The sequence below is a fragment of the Scomber japonicus genome, chromosome 15 (assembly GCF_027409825.1).
Source record: "Scomber japonicus isolate fScoJap1 chromosome 15, fScoJap1.pri, whole genome shotgun sequence".
In the NCBI taxonomy this organism is placed as follows: Eukaryota; Metazoa; Chordata; class Actinopteri; order Scombriformes; family Scombridae; genus Scomber; species Scomber japonicus.
In genome coordinates, this window is record NC_070592.1 from 23,497,520 (window position 1) to 23,520,754 (window position 23,235).

The window sequence follows — 23,235 nt, forward strand, 5'->3', positions numbered from 1 at the left end:
TGGACTTTACTTCAGACAGGCGCCAGCACCCTAATATAATCAGACTTCTGTTGCCTGTAGTTCAACGTTATCTCCATTTAACTGTGCACATGAAATCCAGATTCAAATCAAGGGCGTCTGTTCTCTCCAACTTTCGATCGACCTATCTGCCGAGCTGAGGATGTTAAATGCGTACCGTCGTTTTAGATTAGCGCTCCGACTACTACACTAGCTTTCATGTAATTATCTTTTTAATTATCTTTGACCTTGCTTTTCATGGATGTTTCCTTTACTTTTATCATTTCTATCTTCCTGTCACTGACTTTTTGCTGCTGATATTAGAGTTTAAAGGTTTTTTTTTTGTGTCATTTTCACTTGCTTGTAAAATGTAACTATGGCGAACTATGTGTGAAGTAATCATGTATGACTGGTGTTATTCTTAGTAAGGTGTAGGCCAGCCAGCCAGCCTCCAGAACTCTATCGGAGGGATGAACAGCACTCCTTCAAGAGATATTCAGTGTTTTGACAACGCTGTCTCATAGTAATCACGTTTACATGCTATCATGTTGTTTTACTAATTACTTTTTGTAATTGCTGCCTGGATTATGTTCCCTGCCAACTTTCTGCGAGTGTATGAAGCGCTTCAATTCATTACCACCCATCAGTCATAAAGGAAGTGTTCAGGGTGGCTGGCAAGTCAGAGACTGATTGATCTTTAGCTCGACGTATGTTTAGGGAAAGGTGCTTCTGTCTACATGTCAACTCTGATGTTTTACCTACAGGAGTTGTACTTTAGTGTCTTTAATCATAAACTGGAAGGTGAAACATGATATTTCCTCACTGTCAAAGAAATAAAGCGCATGTCCTGGTCACAGTAATTAAATCTTAGCCCACCATGGAGCCGGAGTGAAGTTCAATAGTCGCTGTTTAACTGACTTTGCTGACAATCATGGCTGGAGGTAGAAGAATCAGAGGACAGAAACAAGTCATTCTGCCTCCTCCCTCATAGCTGCTTTTGTATTTAGATGATTTTCAGATAAGAAATAAGTTTGTACAAGACTAGAACTTACTATGCTGTTAACCAGTGTTGGATCTGTGGTGGATTTAGGCGGCATGAGGCACATGCACCAAAAAAACAACAAATAAATACATAAAAAAAGATTGGTTTTCTATTGCTTTTGCATGTCACGATAATGATATAATGTCACCATGTGGGTGAATTCACCTTGTTGGAGTGGGTGCCCTACTTCCAGTTTGTGAACTACCTCCTAAGAAGATCTCACAGTCAGAAGGAGGAGATGGGGAGAGGAGCAGGGGTGGGTTGACATCAGGTCTCTACACTGAAAGCCTGAGGAAGGAGGAGTGGAGGAATGTAGCGCATCCCTATTTTGTATGGTAGCCTACTGCTGCAAAAATTTAAATCAGTCACACTAAAAATAAATAAACCACAACCCATGCTGTGAATATGTAGTTTCACAGACTCATTACATTTTTTCTGGGTTGTGTGACATCATTAAAAAAATAATATAAAATCAGTCTGCATACCACAAAGTTGAACCGGTTTAGTCTTGACTCTTGGTTGACACTGCTGAGAGACGGGTTCTATTGATTTACAAGTGTGTTGTTCTATGTGTGCATGTTAATTGTTTCCATTCTTCTTACTATATTTTAGGTATTTATGGTTGTTATTTCTATCTATCTATCTACTGTACATCTATATCTATCTATATATCTATATACATGGGGGGGTCCTGAAGGGGGGTTTGCTCAGGGCGCTGTGCAAGCTAGAACCGCCACTGATGCAGCTGCAAGAAGATCATTTATTCAGCTGAAACTGATGATGTGACTCATTGAGGTTCAGGGGTCAGCCGCAGGAGATATGTCAACACATTCTCCTGATGATGCTGATGGAAAACTTAATCCAGGTGACATATGTGTCTTTTTAGCTGTTACAAATGAGAAACATCATTTGTAGGAGACAGGGCTGATTTTGATGATGGTGTTGTATAACTAATCATTCTAGACTTTCCAATAAGTGTTAAAATGAGTGGAGATCTGGTCACAGTGAAGGTGTGTGAGCCCTTACGCTCCATGTGTTGGCTCCATTTATTATTCTGCTTTTTCCCTTTTAATTCCCACCTGCTGTGTGTATATATGATGATGTAAAGTTCAATGCTTGAGAAACACCTTCAGACATCCACTTACAGCTACAACCTAATGCCTCCACTGATGTTAATTTCAAGCACAGGATGTTTGACTTCCCATGTCAATAGGAAAACTTATGCATTTCATGTAATTACCCCTGCAGGCTAAAAGTGGAATGTGGAGCAACATGGTCCTAATCGTTCGGTCACAACAACGCGGGCGGATGTGGCCTAACGCTGACTACTTCTTTACTTTAAGATGTTTTCAGTTCGACATGACCAAGGCTGAAACCACATTTTGCCACTGGGAGCAACAAACAGGGCTTGTGCAGCCAGAGCCCGACCCATGGGTGGAAGTAATAAATTTCAATTACTCTCTTCACTGCAACCGACTGGGCCCCCTCTTCTTTTTTTTCACTTCAAAGTTTGTAATTTTACTTCTAGATATGTTTTGATCCGAGTATTTTTCTTTGCTGCGTTTCAAAAATCGCATGCGAGCGCTTTATACACGTCATTAACTGGCCAGCTGCGGCTGTATTGAATCAATTGTGCTCGTTCCCCCTTTTTAGTTGTTTATATGGTTTATTTTTGTGGGTTTTATGAGAATCAGCTACTTGAAACTCTGCCCTTCTTCCCTGAGTTGCATTGCATGCTGAGAATCCACCTTGCATCTCTAAAAATAGCCTTCCTTTCCAGAAACACAAAACATATGATTTCAGAAACAGCTGAATACTTGGACATTTTTAGGAAACACCCCCGTTCGCTTTCTTGCCAAGAGTTAGCTGAGAGGATCAAGAGAGTGGTATCAAACGTCTCATCTTTACCCCCCGCCTCAAGGCAAGAAAGCCAATAAGCGTGTATCCCAAAGTGTCAACTATTCCTTTAATCATAAACAGCTGTTTTGGATGTCCTCACCCCACAGAGGAAGCATGAAATCAATCAGGATGAAAATCTACTAAATCACAAGGGCTTTTTTTTTTCCTCCATGTGCCAAATGTGATGTGGAACAATGCCAGAGCTGTGAAATATGAAGAGTCATAGAGGATATTTTCATACATTCTGACACCAGTAAACTTCATTTCTAATCAGAAATATTTCAGCAAAGCGTCACTTCAACCAAAGTGCCACATATTGGAAGTAGTGCCGCTGCTGCTCTTTCCACCCCTGCACACCAAATAACACTTGGACCGTTCCAGCTTCACAGTGTGCTTCCAGTAAAAGGAACTGGTGGTACCAGCCGCTTTCCAGTTCACACACACACACACACACACACACAGTGTCAAACCACAACACACTCATATTGCCAGGAAGGGGTCAAATTAATGGCTGACTTTGCAGCTCTCGGGCAGACACTCAAACACACAAATACACACACGCAAATACACACACACACACAATCATTTCCATTCCACTTCTCCCCCTTCTCCACCCTTCCGCTCACTGCCACCCTCTGATTTTTTTCCTCTTTCTCTCCCTAATTTGCATAATATACTTTCTCCTTCTGAAGCTCACACACACACATACACACACTCCCTCTCTCTTTCTCTCTCTCACACACACACATCTGACAGATGGCACCACTGGCTTCAGACACAGTGCAGAGCGGGAATGTGAGGGGAATGAAGGGAAGAGGAGAATGTTCTGGTAAAATAAACACATATACACACACACACACACACACACACACTCACGCGCAATAATACCATAATTATCCTGGGCACTGGCCTTGGCACTAACCTGGGGAAAACCCTGATGTGCCAACTCACTGCACCCGATGACCTACCAAAACCAGCAGGGGAGGAACACTGTGTCACACATATACATACACACACACACACACATGCGCGCACACACCCACCAACACACACATGCAGGTCTATTTATGCAAAGACATGCATGCACACACAAAGTCAGTAGAGGAGAAAAGGAAATCTTGTGTACACAGACAAAACAAACTCATGCGATTCATCCACACTTCTTAATCAATCTCTTTCCTTTTCTTTCTATCTATCTATCTATCTATCTATCTATCTATCTATCTATCCACCCCCCCTCCCTTTTTTTTTGTCTACTTCTTTTGCCGGGATGGTGATGGTGGTTAGAGCTTGTCTATGCTGTCGGGCTGAGTTATCCTTGTAAAGCTCTGGGCCTGATTATCCTGCAATGACTCATCCAGGGAGAGAGAGAGAGAGAGAGAGAGAGAGAGAGAGAGAGGTGAACTCAGTGCACAAGAACCCAACAACCAGGCCACTGGTTACATAGCTATAAACAGAGAAAGAGAGAGAAAGAGAACTAAGAGAACTGGGCCTCAAAAGCCATCAAACAGTGAAATCCCCAACCATGTGCATGTGAATGCTTGACTAAAATGAGGACAAGTTTTCATCACTCTAGACGCCACACGAACAGACACACGTCTATCATTTCAACCGGCTTCTTTTCTGCTTGTTTATCTTCACCCGAGCGAGATGGTACTCTGTGGCTATCGGGCGCCCGGTGTTCCCGACACACATTCTCCCTAAGAGGTACATGTCAGGTCATATAATTAACTTGCTAATGTAGTCTGTAATCAGAGAGAGAGAGTGAAATAACAAAAACAACAGGCTGCCGCGGACAGATCTGCAGCCGGCGGGCTTTGTTGATGCCATGAGAGCTGCAGCGGTCGTCAGGATAAAGTTGCATAACATCTCCAGCACAGCAAAGAGAGAGGAGGAGGAGGAAGGGGGGGGTTGACATTTAGGATTGGGCAGACGGGGGGTCCGGAGTTGGTGACAAACACATGTTGACATGAACACACATGCCTGTGCACACACAATTAAAAACAAGCATTTCCACTTTGGGTTTTTTTTTAATTTATTTTTTAGTAAAGTTCTGATTAAATTAAAATGGGAGTATTTGTACTATTTCTGGAGAACACACACACACACACACACACACACACACACACACACACACACACACACACACACACACACACACACACACACACACACACACACACACACACACACACACACACACACACACACACACACACACACACACACACACACACACACACACACACACACACACACACACTTTCCCATGCAAGCTCTCCAACTTCTATGCTCTCACACTTTAATGAAGGGTTTATACTTTGAGTGGGTTCTGTCTACACTTCCTACCCAAAGTACATAGACTCAAAAACATATGTACACACCCTGAAGAATGTGCAAAGAAAGCATTTTCAAATTTTTAAAGTTTCTTTTATTTTACTTTATAGACTTATATTCTGTGCCTCTCTTAAACTTTTAAGTATTTTCACTTGATGAGCGTCTTATGTTTTACTCAAATATAATTTCCCACAGGAGCGCTCACACTTCTCAGCTCCAAGTAATATTTGCTCTATTTGAGCTGAATATTTCAGAAAGGCTTTCCACTAATGTGCACATGAACAAATTAACTAACACACACACACACACACACACACACACACACACACACACACACCTCTTGAGCCTGATGGGACAGGACTGGGCGGTGTTCTCACAGCACTAACTGTCACCACAGTGAGAGGTCAAACAGAAACAGTAACACAGCTTATATAAGTCACAATAACAGGAGCAGGAGGGAGAGAGGGCAAGAGGTGTGTGTGTGTGTGTGTGTGTGTATTTGAGTGCACAGAGAGAAACATCTGATTGTGTTTGTTTAATATGTCTTGTTATGTTTATCATTGTCTCAATAATCCGAGAAAGCTGTTTTTTTACACCCTGGCACTCAATATTGCTTCTCCCACTGATGGGCAGATCATCTTTTATTTATATATTTTTTTAAAAGGCTTATTTTGAACATATTATTGCCCTCTCCTGCGAATGTAACTAATAAAACAAGTAATAAAAGTTTAAAATCAAACTGAAATTTTTAATTTTCCTTACTTTTTTTGTTAGGAAATATAAACTATAATGACACTCCAGCTGTTGTGCATTTTTTTAAGCACATGTGGGGAAAACGTCTGAGCTCCAGGCCTCTCAGTGGATATTTCACATGACTGACATTTGAAGCACTGTCATCTTCTGTGGTGCGTTACCGACTGAACCACATCAAAACCTAATCCTACAAGTGTTTTCCCCTTTTTTCAACAAGCCCATATAGTTTTGGTCATGTACCGTTTTTAAAGACATCTGTCACTTTCATCATTCAACATTTGGGAGGTCCTGTGTGGAAGTATGTGTACTGACTGGAACCAGAAATGAACACTAATGTGAGAGGAGTAATCATAGCAGGAACATGAATAAAACTTACGTTTCTTCTTTTTGGTAGTTATATTTTTGATCAGATACATACACATGTAGAAAATCCTCCTTCTTGACTCAGTCTCAGTCTAATGGGCCACATCTGAACTGATAAGAAACCATGCTGACCTGTGTGTGATAATGAGCTTTCTCCTGTTGACTGTGCACCAAGATGCGTTTTTAGAGCAAGCTGGGAAAGATTGAGTTATTGCTAATGTCCAAATGAGAACTTTATAAGATTGATATTTACAGTATTAGATTTTGTGTACAGATTATTGCTTTGATTCACTTAGATTTATTATGGTTCCTTTGTTTGCTTATTATTGTTTATTTGCCTTCCAGCCTCTAAATCATCATATAGTCATGTACATGTTGTGGAAACCGTGCGAACAATTAATTAAATGTTGAATGGCTCTCATTAGTGGTCCTCATGCTTGAACTGGTGTGCCAATGCAGAGGCTCTTTAAACAATCCAGCAACTACAGTCAAGTTTCTTCACACAAGACAAGTCGATACAGGCACCAAAGTTACAGTCAGCACTCATTTACTCAGTGAAATCAAAGTATTCTAATTTAGAAAAAAAAAAACATGTACTACATTTCATTTAAGTTGGAGTTAATCTAACTAATTAGTAACTGTGAAATAATTTCTAAAATTACATTTTTAAATGTCATAATATTGATTGCTAGAAAAAGTGAAGCCATTGTCAGGTTAACAAGAATGTACAACACAAGAAAATGAAAAATCTTAGTGTGACATAAGAAACCTAGATTTGCGTTGAAGGAAAGGTGTTATGAAAGGAGAAAAAAAAAACAACAGAATCTAGAAAGTCCACGACTGATTTAGAGAGACAGTTTACGAGGGAGGGGAAGAGGGCCTAATGTCACATTACAAGAGGACAGAAGGCCAACAGAGGGGAAGAGAGGGGAAGAGGTGTAGGGAAAGAGAGAGAACGAGAGAGAGGGGGGGGGGGATTTTCTATAAGCAGAAGCTAAAGAGGTCAGACTGCTAGTTTCTGGGTCAGGGCGCATTAAACAAGCAGCCGTGCAGAGCCGTCGTCCTCGGCCCTGTGGCGACGCAGCAATGTGGACAGGCCTCAACCAACTGTGACCACACATTAGGCACTTACTGCGAGCCATACAGACACTGCTCAGGGCGTCAACACATAAAGTTGCCCTTTATTGTAATCCACAGCATATAGGGAAACACACAGACCTACATCTTAGAAGCCGGCAGCCAGCGGTGGGGTTGGGTGGGGTGTGTGTGTGTGTGGGTATGTGTATGAGCTGACTGGCACGAATGTTAACCTTAACTCTCATCAGTAATGGTCCCAGGAACACCGCTAAAGGCGTAAACATGGGGAGGTAAAGCACACAGAACATGGTATGGAATATATATGAGAGAAGAGTGATTTGCAAGTCACTGACTTGTTAGCAGGGTGTATCGCATGAAGTGGTTTATTTTAATGTTACATTCCTAAGGTTGTTTAGCCTGTGATTAGCCTGAGAAGCATGTTGGAACTTTGCCATTCCATTCTTTGGTGGTGAGATTTTTGCCCAACTACTGTTGATGCTCAGTGGGTGGCAATCACGCAGGAGAGAATTATATAATGAAGGTTAATGACAAACCATGCCCGGTTAACATGACACAAAGTGGTGTTGATGATTTAAAGTGGTATGCAATAGATGTAAGCTTCTATTAAGTTAGGAGACTTGTGAAAAAGAATGACAAAAATTAAAAACTGTGGAGGCCATGACAGATTAACTCTTAGTCCCCCCTAGTGGGAATCCTAAACTTACCACAGTACAAAGCTTTGTTTTTAAAAATGTGTTGTCTCTAAGCTCAAGCTGAGATACCCTGAGTTCTTAGACTTGACAAAGCTCCTCTACAGCCACAGAAAACATTATTCATACACATATGTGCTCACAAGCTGAAGAGTACGGCTTGGCAATGGTAAATCATCATTTACAACTGCTTTGAGTGTCCATACACATCATCAAGACCTTGTGGCGCAATAAAATGATGAATGCGTACAATTATGATGGATATCAAGGTTGAACCTGGAGGTGGGTCTGTAAACTGATGGAACAGGTTGGCTAATTGTTGTGTGGTTGGCTGTTGTTTTCTTGGTCAGACAAGCTTGGTCTGTTAATTAAGTTCTCCTATACTACAAGTGTTGCTGGAACTTTGACTTTCTTCAGACTTGTTTCCTTCTCCGTGCACCTTGGAAGTAGGGTAGATGTGCCAGAAACCTCCAGCCTGTTTCTACAAGCCTGTTTACTCTTCTAACCACTTGCGTTTCTTACCCTGTAGATACCATTTGTAACTTTGTTGTTTGGATCTTAGCAATTACTTTGGCGAGTACCATGTCATCATAACAGATGAAACCAATGTCTGGAGCAACAAAATGAAACACGAGTTGCAATAAACGAAAGTTTTCCATGAACCTCTCTGCCTTCTACTGAAAGACGCACTCTTGTGGTCCCTCAGGGGTCTTCAGCTGTCAGTTTTACCATTTGTATCATTTTGTGAGCTTAGAAGCTCTCTTGCCAGCAGCTGGTGTGTGAACCTACATTCAATCTGGGTAACTAGTACTATTATCTACAGTTCCTGCAATCAAGGATTTCTTTTCTGTGGAGGTGAATTTTTTATATGAAACCTTCTCTAAGTAGTGCTGATTTCAAGTGATTAAACCAAACTTTTAATGGCACAACTGCCTCTTTGACTTCTCCTGAAAGACTCATGTTAGGTTGAATATGACCCTAACCCTAACCCTAACCTGTTTGAGTGTCAACTTCAAGAGAACTAAACATTTTACTTTCACCTCACTCATATACTAAGCTGTGGGTAAAGGGACAAAATATGATGATTGGAATAAAAAAAAATTAAAAAAAGGAATTAATCTTTCAAGGGCAAATAATAGACCCAACTGAACTGAAAGCAGCCATTAGACAAAAGAGACAAGAGAGAGCAAGTGAAAGAGGCAAATATCTTTCCAATTATCAGCTGTGGAGCATGTTCTTAAGAGCGAGCTGAAAGGGCAGGTTATTAAGCTTTAATGCATCACAGCATAGGAACCATTCAAGGCCTTCTCCCTCATTAGACCTACCACTAGCCTCGCAGCGTGTGTGTGTGTACGTATGCGTACACGTGCAAATCGTGTTCACGGCTAAGCACCTCACACAACACTAAACACTTAAACACTGGTAATGAGAGTGTGAGTGCTGGCTAGTCCGCTTACAGGGGGAATAATTGCAGATTTAGCCAACAAGGGCATTTTCATTCCCCCTGTATAGATGGGATTAGTGCACATACAGAAGTAGGAGTCACATTTTCCTAATAAAACCACTCAACAGGAGAGAAAATGCTTTTGGAGCCATGCCCAAAGACTATATAGAATATGTATGAAAGCGTTTGATAAATCCTTGAGCAAAAGAAAAAAGGAGGAACAAAAGATTTAATCACATTTTTTCTGGATGTAACATTCTTTTCATGAAAAAAAAGGAGGTAGAACTGGAGGCAGCGCTTATAGAAAAACACCACTGAGCAACGGTGCAACAATTCCTCGTGGAATATTGGCCTGATTTCTGACTTCCAATTCCTTGCCTTTTTCTTTTAAGAGCAAACAAACAACATGATGAAATTTCTGTGGATGATATATTGCCCTGGTTGATGTCTGTGTATTAGTGTGTAGTGTGGGTTGATTCTGCAAACAAAGCCAGAATTGATTCTCCTTATTGAAATCCACCACATAATATCTGAGGGAATCCATCTGCCCGTAAAGCTTTCTTACCCTGCATAAACAAAAGGATAAAAAAAAAAATAGATTGGAGAAAGGAAGAGGACAAAAACAGAAAAACAGGCACCACTCTGGGAAAGGAGGTGCCGATCAACCTGGGAGGATGCGTGACTTAAACAGTTTGGCCCACGTGTGAAGCCACTTGGTGTGCTGGGACCTTTCTCAGCCAGGCGTCGCCATATGAACACATTAGCGGGACAAAACACAGTCTAAACATCCCAGTCCAAGTCCCTGGGATCAATGAAGAAGTATTGGCTGTTGGTGCTTCTGCTCAGTCAGCCACTAACTCTCCTTCTGTCCGTTCCTGCATCCAGTGATCATCACTGCGCACTCACGCTGTGGCCCCGAATCTGATGAGGATGATTTTCCGTAGATGGGATGATTAATGTTCCTGCTCTAAGATGCTGAGTGAGATTGATGCTGCCCGCTATCCCCTCCATGCCTAATCTTTCATCCTTACAGTAAATATGACACAATGTCCATATGCGCGCGAAAACAGCCTGATTACAAACAGCTTGCAAGCCCTCGTCCCTTTTAATGATTACATCCAAAGGCACTCTCTCAGTCAAACGGCTGTTTCCCTTAATGAAATTAGCCGATCTCACTATCTGCCTCCTCTGCGCGCGAGGCAAGGAGTTTCCACAAGGGTCAGTCGGCTTAGTAACCCTCGTTAAGCAACTCTAATGCAAATGAGATGCAAATCTGGCTAAAACGGAACACTGGTTAATTTGGCCTCCTGACATTGCAAACAGTCACGGGGGGGATCTAATGCAAATTACATGCAAATGACAACTGACTGTCTTTGTCTCTATTGGCTAAAGGGTAGGAGCCTATGGGTTTGGGTTCACGTCTGGTTTTGTCTATGCAAATATTTGATGTATCCAAGTGGAACTAAAGAAGGTAAATACCCACTGGAAAGGGGTGGAGTGGCAGCGAAAAGGTTCACAACAGGTCATGGGGCTGTCATCACAACAGCTGAAGCATTATACACCCACACCATGCAGCCTGGTTCAAGAGAGGAAAAATACAAACCTCAAACCAGAGAACAAGAGCGAAGTAGAAATTACATTCCAACCGCTCCACATTTACCAAAGCCAGGAGCCAGCTGTGTGTGATCCAGCCAACTCCTACATCATCTGGAGCGAGGCCTCGTAGATTCGCTCCTGAGATCGAACCCTCTAAAGCCCACATATAAATAAGACAATCTGACCAGAGTCGCATTAGCACTTGACAGAGGGTGAATCTAAAGCCAAAGCCTCCTGTGAAGAGGTCAAACCTTTGTACAGACAAGCCCCTAAAGACCATGTGACAAAGGAGAATCACTCTCTTTAATGCTAAGTCCATACACTGACCCACATTATGGATTCCTGCAGGCAGGAGCAGTTCATTGATCCCTAACCATTCACTCTAAACCACGGAAAGAACCGTGCAAAGTAATGAGTGGCTGCTTCTGCTATGAACATTTTCAACACTAACATTCTTTATTTTGCTTGTACTTTGAACACAATCTCAAACTTTACTTTACTTCCTTAATTTTACTAACATTTAATTGCCCCCACCCATCAAACACATCTAAACAGTAAATATCCAATAACATGTCAACAAGTTAATCCCTATCCAACACTTAGAAATGCTGCAGGCCCTCAATTGCCTGAATTTGAAGGACAATGTGTCCTCCAAATTCATCTGCAGTGTTCAATGATGTTCATTGGTCAGCTTTTTTCTTTCACAGCAGGGGTGGGAGCTTGCAGTGACGTGATGGTGAATCCTCTGAGAACTATCTCCCTAGGGGAGGAGGAGCACTTTCAGCCTCCTGGCGTTCAGTGGTCTGAAGGCTACATTCTTAAGTGGCACAGCTGAAGAATGAGTCATGTTACCTCAGATAACTTGTACTGTGTGATGTTCTGTTGCTGATGTTCGTACTACAAAAGGAAAAATCCACAAACATCGGCTTGAGGTGACCTAAATTATCCCTCCAGGCGGTATCGGTGACCAAATTCAAATAATATGATTTGAGAGGAAACTACTGACGAAAAACTAAATATTTTCTTTTGGAACCGTGCAGTTTTCTATGACTTATACTTGGAATACAGCTTCCTCTTACATGTAGCTATGAACAGTGTTTTGTACAGTTCACCATTTACTATTGGGCCTTTTGACAGCAGCATTTAGAATAAAATGTAGCAGAAACATGAAAATTGCAATGGAATTACCACAACCAGTAAATCTGTCATTTTTTCTTGTCAGGTTCAACTTTATTGAATTTCAGCATGGGAAACTGCCTTGACTGCACCCACAATGGAGGAAGCCATCATATCGTATTAGTTATGTTACACTATACACTTTTATTTAACCCTTCTCTGTCAATGCATAAGCTGTTCCACAAAAGAGGAATGGTCTACAGGTAATTATGACAGGAGTGGATACAAGTATGTCTTTGAAGGAACTGTGTTAACTTACTGTCTCATTAGCAACCAAGCTAACAAGCTTGATATCTGAGCGTAGCATTTTTTCCACCATCAGAACCAGGCATGCCACGACCACATAGCATGTGCCCTTGACCAGCAGACCACAGGGACGCCACACCTAAAGAGCAACTAAACAGCCCATTTAAGCTTCAGCCCTCTGCATTTACATAAAAAATGCCATAAAAAAGCCTCCCGCCTTCATGGTTACGAGAGGACAACTAACAATTTCTCACAGCTCTTCAAAGCTCCAGTGTTCTACGACTGTTCAAATCTTGCAAACTTTCTCAAATCTGCACAATTGGCCAATTGATGTGTGAACTGAGTGTGCTTGTGGGATTGTCTGTTTCAGGAGGAAGTTTCAAAAGCTGTTCGAGGACCCAAAAAGGGATCTCTTGATCTCTGCCAATTACAACTACAAACTCTCCACATCGCCAAGAGTTGATAAGGTGTCTTTATAGAATGCTGTTGCCCAGATCAGACAGACCTTTACATTGCCTTGTACTATCCTGATATGGAGTTCAAGGCAATGCCTGATTTTATAAAAAATGTTGGTGTAAAGAACAGCAACCCTTGCTTATTTTAGGGGGGTGGGGAGTCTAGCATTACAGTTAACATCATAAATCCAAACTAAAACAAGAACCATTTGCTATGACTGCACATAGTTATTTCCTCAAAAAGCTCTCCCTAAATACCTCCCTCTGAGGCCAAGACTGAAGAAGCATTTTTTCTACATCCAGTCCATTTTTTCTACAGTCGATCAATACTGATCAGGCTTTCACTGAGAGACCTACTGTTTAGACTGCAGTTAGTCATAAGATACTAAAGGTATGGAGAGGTGTGACTGCAAGGGCTTTTTGGGTGTTCTGTACGCATATGTCCAGAGGCCCTTTTAGTGAGACTGCACAGCAACCAAGTGCACCTATCTCTTTTTAGTAGACTGCACACCAAGAGCTATGGGTGATGAATCAAACTACTCCTGTCCTGCTCTCTCACTATTCATTTCATTCATAAACCCAAAATATTGCAGAGGCAGCCGATTGGCCGGTAGCGCAGTACGCAAAAAGACGGCGTGCTCTCGGCAACCAATGAGAAATCAGTAGTACGCTCTCTCCCTCTCTCTCTCTTGCTTTCGTGCTCCCTCTTTAACCCTCTCTCATTTTTGTTCTCTGTCTCACTCCCTGCCTCAGTGCATTACTGCAGTCAAAACAACAGGCTGGTTGAGGAGAGCGCAGCGTAGTAACAAGTGTTATATTTTAGGGAAAGCCGACAGCTGGACAAGCCTATCAACCTGCACTTTTAGAGTGGATTGCACTTGCTCCTTGTCACTCCTAAACCCCCTGAGGGACTGAGTCTTAAGTGGTGACTTAGTCCTATTCGCCCTTTAAGACCAGCCATCTGTGTATTTTGTTCAGCAGTTTAAACCCACCTACTGTATGTCATTTGATCGTAGGTGACAAGGAAAAGCACTCTAAAAATGAAACTTCATTGACCAATTGATTGGCTGATTGACAGCTATATTGACTGATCTTTAACTGAGCACTCCTGAGACAGGAGGGGGTTGACGTCAGGCCTAATTCAATATGACCCAATTCAATATTCACCGTTTCTTTTTTTCATGTGCAAATCTTTTTGGCACAGAGAGGACAAAAAAAAACAACAGAAACACACATGAATCAATAATAGCAGTGATCCAGTGACTCCATGAACTCAAACTGTGTGTACCAGTGTTTGTGGGGAACTGGGTTGACTAGGTTCAAGTGGAAGTTTGAGGTACAACACTGCCATCTATGGACGGGTCTGGATGCTGCAGGCCCCCAATGGATTACATCATCATGTTGAGGGTGCTGATGTGTTTTTATAAGATGCTGTGGCTCAGACAAAGAGAAGCAGGGACAGAGATGATTGGATTCATTGCTGGGTGGATATAACAAAGTTTTAAATTAATGTATGAATATACAGAGGGCAAAAAGCACATTGGAAAGTTAAGTGAAAGCTTCCAAACATTTTCTGACACATCTTAATTATATTTAAAATCTATGACCTCTCAAAATAACAATGGATCAACCATCAACAGCAAAACAGTGTGTAAGAGCTGAGGACTACTTTCCTTAAACCCTTGAATCTCTTGCTGAAATTTTTACATACCTACTGATTTTCTCTTTAGTGTGACAGCTAGGAGTTGTTTGTGTGCTGGATGGTCATACATTTGTCAAAACAAGGATGCTGTCCAGACAACTGTAAATCACTAAAACCAAGCAAGTCACCCTACTGTATGTAGATGACTTAGATCCAATTATGTCAATAAACCTTGGGTTTTTAACTTCTTCACTAGACTAAATATGTTATATATTGTTAAAATGGGTCAGTTGCAAATAAGGATATTGACACAATTTCTACATGACTTGTTCTCTTTTCTAAAAAAAACACCTTTTTATTCAGTTAACTGAGCTGGTCTTGTGAAAGGTTCACTCATCAGCTGTAATGTCAGTCAGATTGCATGTCAGTACACAAAATTCAAAGAAAAATGAGCACAAAACGTCTGACAACTTTGGTATAGAAGCAGGAGAGAAAGCACTGATTTCAGGTATATTTACTTATATTAATGATGCCAATTTAATTAAAGTCAAGTCCCAGAATGAACCCGGTGACACTTTGTTTGAAAACATCACCACCATGTGATGATGTAGTGAATCAGGGATGCTGTGGGATCACACTGCCTCCTAGTGTCTCCATATATATTGCATCAGTTTCAGCAAGATACCACTACAGGAGAGATAGGAATAAAAGTTGTAGAATACTTTGAGGCGCTTTTTTTTTTTCTTTTTCTTTTTTTAAATGAACATTTGACTGAGTCAGCACTGCATAACAAACAAAATGTTTTGGTGAACACCAAAATGAAGCACAGAACATGCAGACTGTTCTTTCATGTAGCAGACCATGGAGAATGGAGCTGTCAAGCTGCCACATGTTGGCATTCAATCAGGAATGCAAATAGACAACAGCGCATGTTGGTGCTGTAACAAAGTGAGGCAACTGTTCTCTCTCCAGCTGTAATCTATTCAAGTCATATGATTCGGACATATTCATGTAGCCTAACTTGGCAAGGCCGCCAATCTCAATTTCATATCTGTAATTTGAAAAGTTATACTCAAACTGTTGATGGTTACTGATTTCTTGAAAAGGAAAGTGGCCACATTGATAATGGTACTGAATATTTCAATATGTTTTGAGATTATTACCTGAACATAAATCAACATCTACAAGTCATTATAATTTGAAAAAACATTAATGGATGAAAACATAAACACAGACTGTGTCAAACTGTTACAGATATTAACTACCTAACTTCAATTTGCCTTAGTTGATTGTTCCAATTGATCCCATTTGTCAAAAAGGTAATTTACATCTGTAATACAATACTGTTAGATGGCTGGTGAGTGACTGCTGAAATCAGTCAGTTGATCCATGAATTCACACAAAATTAACCCATTATACATACTTATTTACAAAGTAAAATTAACTTTTGCCAGTGAAAGAAACACATTTTTGTTTGGTGGCTTTATTCTTCTCTTACCACATTAAGTAACATTTCAGAAGTTTTGATGGACATTTGTCACAATTCAACATTGGACATTTTTGCAAGTACTAAAAAAAAAAAAAAAGAAAAACCAAAAATAACCCCACACCCTTATATATTACAGTACCAGTCAAAAGTTTGGACACTTTCTCATTTAAGGGAATGTGAAGTTGTGTCCGAACTTTGGACTGGTACTGTACTTCACTCAATCACATCTGATGAAAACAATGCTGGATAAACTTAAACACATGCATTTTTTCCACTAACAGTATTGTTCAAAGCTCTTATCACATGGAGCCGTGTGGCTTTAACGAGTAGACCGAAGAACACATATAGCTTAATAATCGAGGATGTCTAGATCTCAGAAACATAAACAGGGACTGAGTTGTGACTGGTTCAAGACAAGATATTGCAGTCTTAGAGATCAATGCAGTATGATCAAATACTGAATTAACACTGAAAGGTGAGAGTAGTGATAAAGCTAGCTTTATGAGAATTTCAAAGTACAAGTGACAGACTAAAACACAAAATGAGTAAGTGAACATGATAAGTCTCCTAGTACTGCAGTTTGATACTTAGTTTCAACAGAACCAAAGAGATCAGTTACACAAAAGGTATTTAGCCCTCAGGGTCTTCTAGGTATAAAAAGGTGCATAAGGCACAAATCTGGAGAAAAGCCACATCCATGCTGATACACAGTACTACCTACACTAAGAAGCAGTCATGCAAGTAAGAATCTGGTACCTAAGTGGTTTAGCATTTTTTAGAATGCTCAGCATTATTTTGGACAGTGACATAACCCCAATCTCAAACAGGCCAAAGTCCAGTCGTTTAGAGTACATGCTCCTAACCCATCTCTTTAAGACATTGTCACCATTTCATCTCAACCTGTTCAGTTGTTTGTGGCCAAATAGGACCATACCAGGGTAGATGATGAAATTATTTTTAACAGTTGTTAGCTGCTCATTGTTGTGGTCAGAGATAATTACTGAGGAGGGCAAGCATGGCAGAAACACTAATCTTTAAGGCTGGCTGTTAAGGCCTGGTGCTGCCTACATTTAGGAATGAGTGAGAGAAACTGTGACTGATATTAGATTGAAGATAGCAGCTTTCCCCCATCATTGCCTGACAGTAGTTTTCTAAATACTGACTGACTTACTCAATCTGGACTTATTTTAACTGCTCAGTTGAACACCATGCTGGTCAATTTACAAAACATGAGCCATTCCATCCTCCAAGACTGATGACAGATTTTCAATATCTTCAATATTACACCTCATTAATTTAACACCATTAAAATTGTGCTCACTTGATAAAATGCTGCCATACTTTCAAATATCTCTGAGAATGATGTTTGTAAGCAACAGTTTGACAGTACAGCAGAGAAAAGGCAAGTCAACACATTGAGAGGTTCAGTGTATTGTCACTGGACGTTTTCATGCTGCCTCCATGCAGCAAAGAGTCAGAAGACAGTGTTTTTGTACCTGAGCAAATTACCTTCCGAGATGTTCAAGGGGCATGGAACTGTAGAAGACAACTGCTTTTTTAATTTATTTTTATCTAACTTTAATCATGGAGTATTGCCATAATATTTTGGACAAAGCACTGCTATCAACTTTGACACTCAAATGGTAAAATTACATTTGTTAGTGTTTTTGTGAATCATATGGTGGCCTTTAGTAACAAGACATGCACAAACAAAGAACTGCCCTCAGAATACATTTTAATTGAAACACAAACACAAGTGAAAACACAAAGTCTTTCTGTAGTGTTTTTCCTTTTGTAAGCAGTTTGTCATTTACCAGCTGTTGCTTGTTTTGGGTGCATTTCCCTGAATGTTAGTGATTTACTTCATGTATGTGTTTGTTTGTTTTTACTTAGCATTTATAGATTCTGAACACATTTCCATTTGCTTTTGTATGGGGTTTGTCCTCAAGAGCTACCACAGAATCAACACTTCATATAACATATAAAATTAAACATCTGGTAAATGTTTCTAAATCCTTAAGAAAACTACTGAGTGAAGCAAAAACTGGATTCAGAGAATGAGTTATGAGCTGTAAGTAAGCAGCAGCAGTGAGACTTTGAGGTTTTTTTGCATATCTGTGCGAGGTGATGACTCACCCTCTGTAACGAGGCATAGCATTTTATCCATCATTCATATCTTCAATGACACAAGGAAACTATGACACAGCATTACACCATCCGCAGTTGTACCAGTTCCCGAGAGTACAACACAAGCAGAAAAGTGTCAAGGATGACTTTGAACCAGCTTTTAATGCAGGGCACATGGAATACATCTAAATGCTAAATGAGTGTAAATCTTCGGGCTCTCCTCCTTAATGATCACGATAAAAATATAATCCTTTTCATCTTTCTAGACCATTACCAGAGGCTGTTGTGACGTAACTGACACAAGACTGCTGGGTCAAGAATAAGTCCTGTGTTGAGACAGGGACTTTGGAGGAAACTTATTCCCATGAGGACTTCCAGACATGTAACGCACTGAAGCTCAAGATCTCTCTCGAAATAGCAATTCCGATAACCACTACGTGATGCTTCTAGGTAACAACCTCCTCCACATACCTGAGCGTCAGAAATTCCCAGTCACATCTTCCAGGATAGGCAAAATGCAGATATTAAAAAAAATGTCTGTTATAAAATATCTGATGTATCCGTTTGTGTCACGGTGGTCATTGCCGACAAAAAAAAGAACGACTGAATTTCCAAAACGGCTTTTCAGAGGTGTGTGTCTATGTCTAGGGGCAAGTTGCCGAGGTCGACGGAGGAGAAGAGGTCAGTGATGCCCTCGTCCTCAGCCAGGCTTAGGACATACTCTTCCCCGTCAAGAGAGAAGGCCAGAGGTGGGGTTAGGGTCACAAAGCTCTGTTGGTCTTCCGAAGGGGATTGGAGCAAAGTGGGCGGTGGGGACATGGGGGTGACAGTGACCGGTGTTGAGTGTTGTGTCAGCTCGGAAAGTGGACTGGAGATACTATTTACATCCGAAGTACGGTTAGAATAGTCTGGAAAGATAACGGGAGACCATGGGTAAAGTGGAAAGATGAGCGAATGTAGGTGTACAAACACTAAACAATACTACCCCAGCAAGCTAGTAGTAAGATTGGATCCTAAAAACTTATCAGTATAGCTGTTTCTAAAAAATATATATACACAAGTCCTATTCTGCTGCAACAAACCTCGACTTAAATGGACCATTGGATCCTTAATAGCAAGACTCACCTTTGGAACACGCCTGGAGAAGTGACGAGTAAGGAAATAAAGAGGATACGGAGTTGTTCCCATTAATGGACAAGTAAGAGTGGCTGTCATTGGCCGCAGAGCCATCCGTGGCCTCCATGGGGATGGGGTTATCAGAGCAGAGAAACACCTCGATTGGCCCCTGAGTGCTGCGGAGGTGGACCTGGAGGTTCTGAACATAGGGCAAGAGGACGCAACATTTCAGCTGATGCAGGACCAGTGCATACCAACCAACTGACCTGAGGGTTGACTCAAATTCCAAGTCATAATATTGAGTTTCATTACAAAAAAAACAGGACATGAATTGAAACATACCTCTTCTGGGTGTGGCACCTCCAGTTTCGTCTCTGCTGGGGCTTTGATCACAATCACGGTCTGTTCTTTCAAGCTGGGAATTGTTTGAATGTCCTCGTAGGTCAAATAGGCAAATGTGATCCACATGGTCAAGGAAGATAATCAACCTCCACTAGTGAATCAACTCAATGACATATCCCAACAAATCACACCAGAATCTACACATTACCACCCAACTGCCAGAGAAGGCCTTAATCTCTCCACACCACGCTGACTCTAGCCTCTATCATGATCGAGGCTTCAGTCCTCAGAACCTGACAATCTTCTAACAACTTAGTGCTTGAAGTGGTATAAGGCCAGTCTGTCTTTACCAAGCCGCCTCAACTCCTGTCAACGTTTGCACACCTTCATTTACTCCAGGTTGTAAGAGTATGTAATTATCTTAAATCTCAAAAGGATTCCTGCTTCTTTACTTAATGCGGAAATATACAAACGTTTCAGTCAACAAACCTTCTTCAGGGCATTTTACCAGGCTGCCTAACATCAGTAATACCAAACAAAACTACTTGAATACAACAAAAAATGGGTGTATTTCATATTGATTCACTAGTTTTATATACACCACAAACCAAAGCTTTGTATGCCCCAACTGGACAGCATACCAAAAAATGGGGGCCTTGAACATGCTTTTTAGAAATAAAAGTACAAGGTTAATGTGATTTGAAAGTGTGTGTGTGGGGGGGGGGGGGGGGGGGGGTAAAAACATTTGTGCATCTTTCTTAATCAACATGATTGATACATTCACAAAGACAGAAAGGTGTCTCTTCTGTAAGCTTGAATAGTGATCATTTGGTAAAGTTCTCATACAAACCAGCTAAATCATGAGTTAGAAAAAGAGGGGGAAGAAACAAGAAAATGAAGATGAAATTACCCCCCCCCCCCCCCCCCTCCCCAAAAAAAAAAGGATATTTGCAACAGTGGTGGTCCTCACACATCTGATGAACTTGCCGTGTACAACTCTGGATCAATTCATCCAGTTTCTTCTCCTCATCAATGAGAGACTTTAGCTCTTGAGCCCCGCTTGCATCCATTGAACCACCCCTGTACACAAAAGCACACACATAGTCAAACAGGATCAAAACAACAGCAAACAACACATGAACACATCAGAAGTAAAACTAAAAGAGATCAAACTTTACAGAGTAACATTTAGAAAGGAGGTTATCCCTGCATCTAAATAATACAAACTAAAGAAAACAACACTAGAATGAAAGAAAAAAGGTAAGTGAAAGAAAAGAAAGAAATGAAAGAAAAAAAAACTGCTTATACTTACAACCACTCAATGTAGTTTTTAGATTTCTTTTTGATGAGTTGAACACCCTCCAGGACGTTAGTGACATCGTAGACTCGTCTCTTGGGGGCGTTGAGTTCCTGTGCTGCTATGTTTATGTTCAAAATCCCGTTAGCGGAACGCTTCAGCATGTCTGCAAACCTGTGCGTCAAGAAGCCAAGTGAGGTGTCATAGCGTGACTTCTCGTACAGGGTCCTGTGTGTTACGGGACTGGTGGTGGAAGCTGGAAAAACAGGCAGGGATTGTTTTAGTTTGTGAACGTTTCTATCAAGATTCTTTAATGATTCATGTATCTCTTATAATGCAATGCTGTAATGTGCTTATTTGGATTAAATCTCTAACATTTGCCATTCTTTGGTTGTCAATAAGTCTAAGTCTACTAAATCTACGCCGTCTCTTCACCATAAATTGGTTTTAAACTGGGTTTGTTTTTAAGGAGAATATGGTGCAGTTTGGAGTATAGGTTCTATTTAGGTCCGATGTGAGGTAAAAGTGACATGTAGAAGCAAAGATTTTGGAGGGATAGACTTCAGGAAATGTTCTGAATCTAAATCAAAAAGGAACTAAACGCCAACGGTCCATCAAAGAGACTGATGTTTTACTGAAAATGTGGTTCTCAAATGATAACGTGTGCAGATGAACTCTTGGCGGGGATGTGAAGTATTTCAAGAAAACTGAAAATGATATGCAGTAAATTTCAATTTGCTGGATTCAGACCAAGAAAACTCAGTCGCTTAATTGAGCCACCATGTTTTGAGGCTATGTGTGAGACACCATCGGCTACCGTTTGCTGTCACATGTTATCTCCAATTTTTCAACATCTGTGGTGTTTGCTTACACACTGTTGGCGCAAAATATGAGCAGGACAACATTCGCTTATGTCATGGTCCAATTGTTTGACACTAACAACAGTGGAGGTGCAAACTGTTGTGTAATGAAGTCTTCCATTCTCACTGGTGTGTTTGTGTAGTGAAAGACAAACGTGTTCCAAGTCATTACAGTACAAAGTCTTACTCTGTCCTTCAGTGTTGCACAGACTGGGCTTCTTGGCGTTGGCGGTCTGGCCACCATCCTGAAGTTCCTGGGGTTCACCAGCTTCTGGCTCCAGCCTTCTCTTTGCCTGGGAGTAAAGAGTTTTGCACAACTTATTAGCAGGCAGCTTGTAAAAATGCTTCACATGTTAACATCAAGCAACTTTGACTTTTATCTCATTGAATTCTGTGGCTCACTAGGCAGCCATTTTGGACCATAATAAAAAGTTGTCATGTATTCATTGTATTAACTTGTGACTTGAGATAAGCAGCAGTAGACATGTCTTTATATAAAATATGACTAATGTCTTGTCATGTAGAGCTAGTTATTCATCGTTATTGAGAGCTGGGGGACAAGCTAGCTTCCCTCCCTCCTGTATTTAGCTAGTTGGAGCAACATCTCCCCATCCCCCTCCCCTGTGCACCACACAGGCCTATACAGCACTTCACTTCAACATTACAGCTTTCAGTCAGCTTCTTACCAGCGTTATCTCACACAAACTCCACAGTTTAACAGCGCTGTCAGCGTGTGTGTGTGTGTGTGTGTGTGTGTGTGCACCGCTCGAGTATCAAAGTGTGTAAAAAGTAGATCCCGACAAGGCGCGGCGTGATGATGGCTCAGCTCAAGGTAAAACACGAGGAAAGTCACCGGAAGTACACAAATGTAAGTTAACTTCAAAATAAAAGCATGCACACACACACACACACACACACACACACACACACACACACACACACACACACACACACACACACACACACACACACACAGACCAACCAAGTTCAATAACACAATCACAATTATTTACTGCAGCAAAAGTACTAGTGCAGCAGTGTAAAAAATACTCCATTACAAGACGTGTATTATGAGCTTGATGTGGTTTAAGTATTATAATAAAGTAGTGGTTTGGTCCCTCTGATTATATATTATTATATATGTAATCAATTAGATTATTCATATTAAAGCATCATTGTGCAAGCAGCATGTTACTCTTGTAGCTACAAGAGGTGGAGCTAGAAGAGTGAGAAGAAAAACAAAGTTCTGATACAGAAATCTGTTTTC

At 40.9% G+C, this 23,235-nt stretch overlaps 1 protein-coding gene across 1 annotated transcript; it reads right to left on the minus strand.

Moving 5' to 3' along the window:
• Positions 1-18,977: 18,977 nt before the first annotated feature.
• On the minus strand, positions 18,978-22,778 carry e2f3 (E2F transcription factor 3). Its single transcript, XM_053334147.1, has 7 exons — positions 22,655-22,778; positions 22,156-22,261; positions 21,124-21,364; positions 20,767-20,891; positions 19,812-19,942; positions 19,479-19,668; positions 18,978-19,261 (listed from the first exon to the last, which is right to left on the minus strand). Exons 3-7 carry the CDS (start codon positions 21,270-21,272, stop codon positions 18,978-18,980), a joined length of 879 nt encoding a protein of 292 aa, XP_053190122.1. The 5' UTR covers positions 21,273-21,364; positions 22,156-22,261; positions 22,655-22,778.
• Between the last annotated feature and the right edge of the window lie 457 nt (positions 22,779-23,235).